This window comes from Polypterus senegalus, chromosome 3, assembly GCF_016835505.1.
Source record: "Polypterus senegalus isolate Bchr_013 chromosome 3, ASM1683550v1, whole genome shotgun sequence".
In the NCBI taxonomy this organism is placed as follows: domain Eukaryota; kingdom Metazoa; phylum Chordata; class Cladistia; order Polypteriformes; family Polypteridae; genus Polypterus; species Polypterus senegalus.
The window spans coordinates 205,909,763-205,921,705 of NC_053156.1; the positions used below are offsets into that span (position 1 = coordinate 205,909,763).

Sequence of the window (11,943 nt, forward strand, 5' to 3'; positions counted from 1 at the left end):
GTTTCTTCCGGGCGCTCCGGTTTCCTCCTACAGTCCAAAGACATGCAGGCTAGGTAGATTGGCGATTCTAAATTGGCCCTAGTGTGTGTCCTGCGGTGGGTTGGCACCCTTCCTGGGATTGCCTCCAGCAGACCCCTGTGTGTGGATTCAGCGGGTTGGAAAATGGATGGTTGGATTGACTTTGAACAAAAATACTGAAAGACCGTGCATTAAACTTAAGACGCCAAAGATTTTTTAGGTTTTGTCGTTTTCCTCAATATCCAGCTTGAGATTTTTCTAAATAACAAATGGGACTAACACTTTAGTTATTAAAAATTTTCTTTTAACAATTAAAAATAATGTTAATTAGAAGTCATTATGGTACAAAACAAGTCTGATTTAACTGATGATTAAATATTGAGTGCCTAACCTCAGAAATTTTCCTCAATAACTTTGCTGTATTTATTATTATATATTACTGTATCTGTCAATTAGTAAAAATAATGAAATTATTCAAAATATCATCCATCATTAATAATTCCATTTAATCCAGTTCACAGATTAAGTGAATTTTTATCTCCCTGCAACATCTAGTGCAAGACATCAACAAACCCTGGTTGAGTACTGGTTGATGGCAGGGTACTATTCCAGTTTAGAGTTTTCAGTTAACCTAACACATGTCTTTGGGACATGAAAAAATGGTAGAAACTTCATACAGAGAGTAACTGAGTTTACAGTGAAAACCAGAATTTAGGCACTGTGATGCAGTAATGACTGTTCCACCATGCTAACTCTGTATCAAAAAAGAAGGTTATCTAAAAATTAAATGACGAACTCAACCAAAGGAAACATGACAATTAAAAAATGCAATATTCTAATTTCTAAGTGATTATCAATTCTCATAGTAATTTGTCAAAAACTAATAAGTGGTTTAGTTTTACCTGCAATCTACAGCTAAGCCTGGAGTTATGAATGAGTTTCGATCCTGCAGACTTTTATAACTAAACTTTGTATGTTGGAACTTGAGCTGAAAGTGTCCATTAATGGGAAAATTGGCAAGAAGTATAATGCTCTATTATTTATTTTACTGAAAAATATTTAAAACTTAATAATAAAATGATGTGAAGCAATTTTACTGTACTCTGAATCACAAAGGATTTAAATTAATTTAAAGAAAAATGAACCATGGCTGTGTACAGTATGTTAATTTTATGCTTAAGCATTCTATAGTTTTTAATAATGATACAGTACCTCATGGAGTTTGAAAAGGCATAATGACGGCATGAAAACACCACTGACTGACAATTGTTTATTCCCTCACCCAGCAGCTATACTCACTAAGATGACACTGCTGAGACATACTTGGGACTCAGGAAACTACAAGTAGCAGGATCAACAATTCACTTTAAAGGATAGCTGTTAATTGAGAAGTGATGGAGCTTATTGTGTGGCTGATGATGCTGCCAGTTACAATCAGTGACATGTGAAAAAAAGCAGAGTGACTGAAAATTGTGACAAGGTATGTACTATGCTGTGCTGATCCTCAGAATTAATGACAAGATACTCTGAATTAAAATCTATTTTGTATCTTCATTAAGTAAAAATGGAATTTGAAAGATGAAATCATTAGGGGTTTTATGTGCTCCTTCGTACAGTATGCAATATGTGGAATTGTTGTAAATGATGACCGCCAAAACATTAAACTTAACTGCATACTTTTGTGTGTATTACAAGATGCTACTCGGTTTATTTTTCAAAATTGTATTTTGTATTTATGTCACAATTCTTTTCTTATTCTGTTTTTGTAATTATTGTAAAACATACTGGGTTAATCGGTCAAGGTTCACTTAATAAGAATAAATTGAAAGGAATTGAATATGTTATATAATAAACAAAAAAAAAGTATAGATTCTTAAATCCTGAAACAATTAAAACATTAAATCTATTCTTTAGTGTAAAACACAGGATTTAGAGAAGCAGTGAACTCTACATATCTATTCAAGCTGCTTTTATATAATACTAACTACAGCAATGCCAAAACAGTAAGCAGTGATTAAGCTGTATTGTTTTCATCTGAAGAGCTCAGTGGTGCAGCAGACAAAATGACCGCCTCATAGTGCTTAGAGCAGATCCAATTCCTGGCTGGAATGTCCCCTTTGTGTTAGTTTCATTTTTTACATGTGTTTGGCTGTGTGTTAAAATGGGTGTCTGGTTTCAAACTGGCCCAGTGCGAAACTGTATGAGTTCTTAAATCCTGGTCTATTTCAAACTGGTTGTCCAGTCACCTTTTGGTTCCTGCCTTGTGTTCATTGTGACTGTAGTAAGGTTTAATTTCCCACCACAAAAAAAAAACTAGAGGCAGTACAAAGATGAATACCAAAAACTTTCATACCAGAACGGATAAAAAAGCTAAATGTCTGCAATAATCATATAGGTGTGAGTACGCCTATAATGTGAAGTATTTCATGTGTAAAAAAAATGTAATTCCATTTCGTTTTCTACTGCTGAATGGCATAAAGATTTAGGTATATTAATCATAGTCCACTAGCACTCTCAACATAAGGAGTTTATGAATATTACACGGAATCTATAAAACCCATTATGAACTCACTTTTATAATTGTCATATTTGCTTCCGTTAAATATTGAGCTTATTTCTGTTTCATTATGTGTTTAATATAATTTTCCAGTTCATATATATGAAAATTGAATGGTGTCAAAAAACAGGGCATGCTAAAGACCATTGAGGCATTCCTTGTGTGATTTTGGGCTATACAAGAAATAAATTATTGTTGTTGTTGTCATAAGTTACCGTTAGTGCATTGCAGTTATAGACATGAAAAAGTGCTTTAACCCTGCTTTCAATAAGCAGCACTTTTAAAAACATATACAATGAACTTGACAAACATATATAAATACATAGTAGAAATAAATTATTTTAGCGAAACAATTTCACCTGGTTAAAATATACTTTCCTTTTAAATTAAAATATCCAAGGTGAATTGCTCTTTGGCGGCACGGTGGCGCAGTGGTAGCACTGCTGCCTCACAGTTAGGAGACTCAGGTTCACTTCCCAGGTCTTCCCTGTGTGGAGTTTGCATGTTCTCTCCGTGTCTGCGTGGGTTTCCTCCGGGTGCTCCGGTTTTCTCCCACAGTCCAAAAACATGCAGGTTAGGTGCATTGGAGATTCTAAATTGTCCCTAGCATGTGCTTGGGGTGTGTGTGTGTGTGCGTGCGCCCTGCCCGGGGTTTGTTTCCTGCCTTGCGCCCTGTGTTGGCTGGGACCCCCGTGACCCTGCAGTTAGGATATAGCGGGTTGGATAATGGCTGGATGGAATTGCTCTTTTTATTATTTATTTGTAAGAAATACAACAAAATCTAAATCATACTGTACTGTATGTGTGCTTTGTTATTCATTTTTTGTTTTATTTTTTACTTTTATTTGAAGAAAATAACCTACGATACAATTATGGCTAACCTATGCAACAAAGAAGATAACATTACATACAATCAAGTAGAACTTAACAAAACAGAATTCAACCCCCACCCGAAAGAGCGAAAGAAAAGAGAGCCAACAAAGAAGGGAGATTGTCCTTTTCCTCGATATACTGTAAATGCATATTCTACAATTTTATTATTTCAATCTTGCTAAATTTTAAAAGTGTTTTGAACAGATTCTGTAAGTGAGAATTTAATTTTTTTCCAATTTCAAATAGTACAAGAACCCACTGATTTACTGTATAACAGGTGAGCTGGGATTCTTCCAGTTTAGCAGGATTATGTCAATGTACTAGTAGTGTGGTAAAGGCAATTACAAATAATTTGTCCTCCTCTACTTTAAGCCCATCTGGGAGTTCACCAAAAACAGCTGTTAATGAGTTAGGAGTGAATTGTGACACCAAAGCTGTCTGATAGACATTTAAAGATTTTTGTCTCAAATAACTTTGCTATTCTTTTTGTTATTTCAAATTATTCATTGCATTGGCTTTATGGAATCTTTACTCTGTCTATATGTGTTTTTAGCAGTAGAGTGTTGTACCGTGTTAGCCATAGATTGATACAGGAGATAGTAGTGCTAACATTTGAACAAAAAGGTTATTAAGATGAAAGAAAAAAATCACTTTGCTGTCCCAATATTAGCGAGAGTATTTTTCAGTTTCTTTGTTACACCTTGCCTGATGAAGAGGCCTTAGCTGCCTCAAAAGCTTGCATTTCTAATCTATTTAGTTAGCCAATAAAAGGTGTCATTTCACCCTACTTTCTCCTGTATATGTGTTTTTGTAATATGCCTCTAAACTGATCCCATTAAAATGAGTTTTTATTAGCATCCCCAGGTTGCTGACTTGCTTTGTATCCTGCTGGCGTTTTCTACACTCCTATATCCAGGAAATAGATTAAGACAAACTGAAAATGAATGGGTGGTCAAATGTCTAACTGCTGACTGGCACTACCCTAGAATAAAAAAAAGATGCAAATATTACCTAAATATCCAGTCATCATTTGTATGTGCATTTATTTGGTCATGTTAAAATGGAATAAAAAATAACTAAAGGTAAATTAATTAAAGTAAAGCAGAAGAAAAAGGATTAAAAAAATTAAGACATTCCACTATAGAGAGACCACACATATTTATAACCTGTAAGGTAATATATATTACATTTGTTTAGTCATCATTACTCAAAAGGCAGAGCACTAAAGCATAGAACATTTAATTAAACATACAATTAAGGAGAAGGCAACAATTAGCCTCAGAATAAGAACTGAGGTAGTGAAAGGTGAAAAGCTTGAGAATTACTATGATAAAAAAGATTTAACTTTGAACCAAAACATGTTCGTTTATTTTGTATATGTATCACACAGTTAATTATAACATGCCAAAATTTACTCCTTAATGTTTGCCTATCGTTAATGACCTTAACATCAGAAAAAAAATGTTTTCACTAAAAGTCAGAGGGATATATTTTTTTTAGTACTAATGCACTTACCTTTGCTAATATTAGCTGCTGAACAGCTGGTAGTAGAAGAAATGCTCCGGTCATATAAAAAAAAACAACTGGCTCCACAGTAATGATTTTTCGCAGTCTCTGAAAGGCTTGGCACATTTTCCTGATATAAAGTGAATGAAAGGAGACACAAAAAAAGCTACATGAAGTATGGACAGTAATGAACTTTCTCCCGTTACAGTAAGCCTGAGAGCTTTAGTTAGTCATGAGGTCCTTACAGTTTAACCAATGAACTTCCAAGTATTTATTTCTTCTAGACCATTTTTTATGTACAGAATTAACAGGAAGCATGTTTTTTCCACTTATGTAAGATAGCACACTTCCTTTGTTTGCATGCATTGCGAAATCTCAAACTGTTAATGTCTATGACAATCATTATCCACCTGATCTAGTAAAACATTAACAAAAGCTATTGCCAATGCAAAACATAATCATTTTCAGCTGATGTGTTGTGTTAAAATGTATTGCACATCTCGGTTGTTTACATATTTGCTTCATGGTAACAGATAGCAATACCACTTTATCCTTTTATTGGTGTAGTGATAAAAACACAAGTGAATCTATATTTAGATAACTGCAGTTAGTCCAAACAAAAATCCTAGCCCTGAAGATATATGCATTCTCTATTTTGCTATATATTAACACAAGATGTTGAAATTATTTTTAATATGAATCTACTGTTTAATTTTAAACATAGGCTACAATATTGAAAAGAAAAAATCTATTCTACAGACATTTAAACAATAACAAAAGAAACTTTGTTAAAATCCATGTTTGAAGGGGTCGGGGTTGATTTGTTTCAAACCTTTTTCTTTTCTTTTTTTTTTGTAAAACTAAAGTTATGTGTTTGGAGTGTTATTTGATTTTAATAAATTCAATAAAATAAAATTTTTAAAAAATCCATGTTTGCATTCTGCGGTAAAACATGTAATAAAGTTAAATATTTTCTTTCTTAACCTAATTCATGTACAGCTTCCCCCAGTTTTCACTCATTTCCTCCCAGGTTACTTCAGTTGCTGTTTGTATTAGTTTTTCATAATCAAATAATAAGTTCTATTTCAGGTTAAACATCCAAATCATTTAATGCTGTTGATGAAATGAAGAGTACTGGACTAGACCACAATTAAGGTTTAACAGTAACTAGAATTTTTTTATTTCAGAATTGTTGTATGATAAAATATATATTAGGAATACAGTAACTTTGTACAGCTATGACTAAAAAGAAACGTTTTCCCTTCTCTGTAAGATATTTGCAAACATTTCCCCAGTGGTGTAGTGACCACATCCATGGATGTATATATGTTATTTCTACATCCTTGACACCTATTCACCACACATTCATTTTACTGGAATAAAATTAGCCACAAGGCATAGCTGATGGGCTTCCCTTAGGGTGGCAGCTGAACACAACAAACCATTCCCCTCATCTTGCTAAGTCCAATTCATTTTCACCTTTGTATATTTTATGCTCATATAAAATGACACTGCCTGCAGCACCAACAAGACTATCTCCAGAGTCAGGGAGAACTTTTCTCTTTTACTGTTTTCAATAAAAAAGTGATAGTTACTGTGCTTTTTATATATAATCATCAAGCAAACCTGTAAATGGCTTACTTATGTGCCCTAAATGTATTAGTTCAGAGTAAAGCTTTGGACATTCTGCTTATGAAAACCTTATACAGTATTATATAACCATGGAAAGTTTCACACCTAAAATCTGGAATAGCCTGCCAATAGGAATTCGCCAGGCTGATACAGTAGAGCACTTTAAAACACTGCTGAAAACACATTACTTTAACATGGCTTTTCTATAACTTCATTTTAATCTTAATTTAACTTAATCCTGATACTCTATATGTTCAATTTCCTCATAATAACTATTCATGGTGGCTCTAAAATCCGTACTGACCCCTACTCTCTTTTCTGTTAGTATTATATAACCATGGAAAGTTTCACATCCTACTGACATTATTTTAAGAAGAGCCATATTGCCTTGTTTGTTGTTCAGGATAAAAACAATATACCATATCTGATATATCCTCAATACACACCACATACCTGTGAAAGATGCTTTATAAATATTTTTTTACTTACTTATCTCTCTATTATAATAAAAAAAATCCTGTGACGAGACAAGACTTTTTTGCCTGAGACGAGACGTGACTTTTTCACAGAGATACTTTTACATCCCGCGAGACAAGACTTTGTGCCAAGAGATTTAACCACACCCGGGGCTAAAAATAAAAGACAAAGAGTAGATGACAAAGCAGAACATCGTAAAGAATTCATAAACGTTGGCGCAATACACATGCAGAGCAGTTAGAGACAATGAAAGTACTAAAATTGTAAAGTCTCACAAAAATGATAGTAAAGATCGCATTAGTGCACACAAACTGAAATTATTACTAGCTGAAATAATGGAACAGCGAAAAGAGATTGAATATATAATATCGATTGACGACACACAGATGTTGATAATGATTCTTAATATAGTTTTTAATAACTGTAAAATCGTGTCAGTTTCTCATTCGGTTCTCTCAATAAAAAAGGACCATAATACCTTTTTTTAAGAACTTCCTTTTTCCTTCTAAAATCCCACCCACTAACATTCTACAGGAAGTTATCAACAACAAGAAAATCAATCAACATCAATATAAATTTACAATGTTACTGAACATACAATACACAACACTCCTTTCCCCCAGTTTTAAATATCTTTGTAATATTTTGGCCTAACAAAAGCTCTACGGAGCCTTAGTTATTGTTATACCATGGAAGACCCAAAGAGTGTCTGATTTAAAGAGAACATGCCGTAGAGCTGAGCGTCAATGGAGGAAGACTAAACTTACTATCCACCATGAAATATTAAAAGTCAAAATAACAGAATACAATAACACTGTCCGTCTTGAGAGACGCTGCTATTTCTCCAAGATTATAAATAACAATGCTAGTAATCCCAGAGTCTTATTTTCAACAATTGATCGCCTACTAAACCCAGGTAGCTCAAAGGAATGCCTCCTAAGTGCTTCCAGTGAAACCTGTGAGGCTGTCGCTGTATTTTTCAATCAAAAAATTAATGATATTAGAAATAACATAGTATATCCCTCCAACACTAAGGATCCTCCTAAACCCCAGCATCCTGTTATAAACAAATTAAACTCTTTCACTAGGATAGATTTACCTGATTTAAAGAAAATAATCTCTCAATTAAAACCCTCCACCTGCGTCCTTGACCCGATACCAACAAGGTTTTTCAAAGAAGTATCAGGCGTGCTAATTGATAATGTTCTGACATAGTAAATTTGTCACTAGATACTGGGGTCTTCCCAGACTGTCTTAAGACTGCTGTAGTTAAACCCCTACTTAAGAAACATAATCTCGACCCCTCAGCTCTTGAAAATTTTAGACCCATCCCTAACCTGCCTTTCTTAAGTAAAGTTCTGGAGAAGGCAGTCATTATGCAGTTAAATGACCACCTAATAAACATGCTATTCTTGATAAATTTCAGTCGGGTTTTAGAACAAATCACAGCACAGAAACTGCACTCGTTAAAGTAGTAAATGACTTGCGGGTAAATGCAGACAGAGGCCATTTATCTGTTCTCATCCTCTTAGATCTGAGTGCTGCATTTGACACCATTGATCACAACATTCTTAGAAATCGCCTTAGTCAATGGGTGGGCCTCTCTGGCACAGTCTTAAATTGGTTTGAATCCTACCTGACAGGGAGAAAATTTTTTGTTAGTTGTGGGAATTACAACTCGAAGACACATGATATCCGATATGGTGTTCCACAAGGCTCTATCCTGGGTCCCTGTTATTCTCAATCTACATGCTTCCGTTAGGTCAGATTATCTCAGGGCACAACGTGAGCTACCACAGCTATGCTGATGACACACAGCTGTACTTATCAATAGCACCTGATGACCCTGATTCTATTGATTCACTAACAGAATGTCTGACTTGTATCTCAGAATGGATGAATAGTAATTTTCTCAAGTTAAATAAAGAAAACTGAAATCTTAGTGATCAGCAATAATGGATACAATGAGGCTATTAGAAATAAACTGGATACATTAGGATTAAAAGTCAAGACAGAGGTAAAAAGCTTAGGGGTGATTGTTGACTGTAATCTGAATTTTAAATCACATATTAATCAGATCATTAGGACAGCATTTTTCACTTAAGAAACATAAGTAAAGTTAGACCGCTTATATCACTGAAAGATGCTGAGAAATTAGTTCACGCGTTTGTTTTCAGTCGACTAGATTACTGTAACGCACTCCTCTCAGGACTACCCAAAAAAGACATAAATCGTTTGCAACTAGTGCAGAATGCAGCTGCTAGAATCCTAACTAGGAAAAGAAAATCCGAACACATTTCTCCAGTTTTAATGTCACTACACTGGTTACCTGTGTCATTCAGAATTGACTTTAAAATTCTGCTTATGGTTTATAAAGCCTTAAATAATCTCGCCCCATCTTATATATCGGAATGTCTGACACCTTATATTCCAAATCGTAACCTCAGATCCTCAAATGAGTGTCTCCTTAGAATTCCAAGAACAAAACTTAAAAGAAGTGGTGAGGCGGCCTTCTGCTGCTATGCACCTAAAATCTGGAATAGCCTGCCAATAGGAATTCGCCAGGCTGATACAGTAGAGCACTTTAAAACACTGCTGAAAACACATTACTTTAACATGGCTTTTTATAACTTCATTTTAATCTTAATTTAACTTAATCCTGATACTCTATATGTTCAATTTCCTCATAATAACTATTCATGGTGGCTCTAAAATCCGTACTGACCCCTACTCTCTTTTCTGTTTCTTTTTCCGGTTTCTTTGTGGTGGTGGCAGGCCACCACCACCTACTCAAAGCTTCATGATGCTCCAACAATGATGGACGGATTAAAAGGCAGAAGTCTACGTGACCATCATCATCATCAAGCCCTTCCGTGAGAACCCTAAATCCAAAGAGGACTGTTTCATTTATGTTAGGTAGAATGCCCAGAGGGGACTGGGCGGTCTCATGGTCTGGAATCCCTACAGATTTTATTTTTCTCCAGCCGTCTGGAGTTTTTGTTTTTCTGTCCCCTGGCCATTGAACCTTACTCTTATTCGATGTTAATTAATGTTGATTTATTTTGTTTTATAATTGTGTCTTTCATTTTTCTATTCTTTAATATGTAAAGCACTTTGAGCTACTGTTTGTATGAAAATGTGCTATATAAATAAATGTTGTTGTTGTTGTTGTTAGTGACACCATAGGCTGTGGGGTCTTAACATCCACAGGTTTACCAGTTTCAGTGGTTAGTGTCACTACTGTATCATTACCTGTAGTAGATTCAGAAGAAGTTGGTATTTCTGGGCTACCAGGAGGCTGCTGAGCACTAGTAACTGGCTGCTGCATTGACTCTGCTTCGGGCACTGGCCCTTCATCCATCATCCGCTTTTGAAGCTGATCAACATGGCAAATGTGTCCATCTTCTGTTTGCACACAGTAAGACACAGGGCCAGTTGCCTCTTGCACTACTGCTGGCATCCACTCTGGTTCTCCTACAAAATTGCGTGTATATACTGTCTGTAAGGGTCGAAATTGACTAAACACACCCCCATGCTTTTGTGCTAGTTCCCCTTGCTTCATATGCATGTCAGCTTGAAAGTCTGGGTTAAGGCAATAAAAGTGGTCAGTCGTCTTTTCATTAGCAACTCTGCAGGACTGTTCCCTATGGAAGAGTTGGGCATGGTGTGCTGAGATAACAAAAATCTTGCAAGGCGTGTTTGCCAATTACCAGCTATGATTCTCCGTAGAGCATCCTTTGTTGTCTGTACCATCCGCTCTGCTTGCCCATTTGAGGACAGATGATAGGGGGCCGTTGTCACATGCTGGATCCCATTTCTTTCTGTGAACTCTTTGAATTCAGCAGATGTAAATGCTGCACCGTTGTCTGAGACAATAATATCTGGCAATCCATGTGTAGCAAAGATAAGGTGCAAAGTGTTGATGGCAGCATTTGCAGACATGGAGCATAGAAGAGACACCTCCAGCCACTTGGAATGGGAATCTACCAAAATAAAGAAGACATTTCCTTGAAATGGTCCAGCAAGATCAATGTGGATCCGTGACCAAGCCTTAGCTGGCCATTCCCAGGGGTGAAGTGGTGCCCTTGATGGTGCATGCCGTGGCTGTTGGCATGTTGTACAACATTTTACAGCATTCTCTATTTGTCCATTCATTCCTGAACACCATACATAACTTCTAGACAAAGCCTTCATGTGGACTATGCCAGGGTGGGAGTCATGAAGTAGTTTAAGTACATCCTCCTGTGCTAGAACAGGTACTACAATGCGGCTACCCCATAAAACACAACCCTTGTGAGTTGAGAGTTCATTCCGTCTATTGGCAAAGGGTATGAAATAGTCACGTGGGACTTCATGGGGCCAGCCATGCAAAAGCCATTGCAGTACACGAGACAGAACTGGATCCTTCTGAGTAAGTGCAGCAATTTGGTTAGCATGAATAGGTGCATTAGGCACAGACTCCAAGAGCAGGACCTCAAGAGGAGGTGGTGTATTAGCCACAGGATTTGCTATAGGCAAGTGGCTCAAGGCATCGGCAGTTGTCAACTCTTTTCCTGGTCTGTAGCACAACTGATAGTTGTTTGCACCCAACAAGAGACTCCAGCGAAGCATACAAGGCAACAAGATCTGTGGTATAGGTTTAGAATGATGTAGGAGGCCAAGGAGCGGCTTGTGGTTTGTGCAAATTGTAAACTGATGCCCCTGCAAGAACTGATGAATTTTTTTTACAACTTAAAATAACAGCAAGAGCCTCCTTATTTATTTGAGCATAACTGCGTTCAGTGGCCGACAGTGTCCGTGAAGCAAAAGTTACAATACACTGAAAGTTTTCTCAGTTCAGCGATGAAGCATGATGTACTTTGATTAGGCAGTTGTTTATA

General features: G+C 36.1%; 2 protein-coding genes across 4 annotated transcripts in view; both read right to left on the reverse strand.

The window, feature by feature from the left end:
- The window catches only part of zgc:174356 (uncharacterized protein LOC100137120 homolog), a 240,705-nt gene extending 235,414 nt beyond the window's left edge, over positions 1 to 5,291 (reverse strand). For 2 of the 3 annotated variants that reach the window (XM_039748385.1, XM_039748387.1), the window contains exon 1: positions 4,964 to 5,214. In XM_039748385.1, the coding sequence (XP_039604319.1) occupies positions 4,964 to 5,080 (117 nt within the window). In that variant the 5' untranslated portion in view covers positions 5,081 to 5,214. Of the gene's footprint in view, positions 1 to 4,963 lie in introns of all 3 variants that reach the window. The other variant, XM_039748386.1, reaches the window with a different exon arrangement.
- Positions 5,292 to 10,621: 5,330 nt separating this feature from the next.
- On the reverse strand, positions 10,622 to 11,674 carry LOC120526643 (uncharacterized protein K02A2.6-like). The gene has a single exon (XM_039749801.1). The coding sequence runs from the start codon at positions 11,672 to 11,674 to the stop codon at positions 10,622 to 10,624; it is 1,053 nt and encodes a 350-aa protein (XP_039605735.1).
- Positions 11,675 to 11,943: the final 269 nt, after the last annotated feature.

What these genes read in the sequence shown, in the direction of transcription:
- LOC120526643 (XM_039749801.1), bottom strand. Translation starts at nt 11,674, where the DNA reads ATGCTTCGCTGGAGTCTCTTGTTGGGTGCAAACAACTATCAGTTGTGC.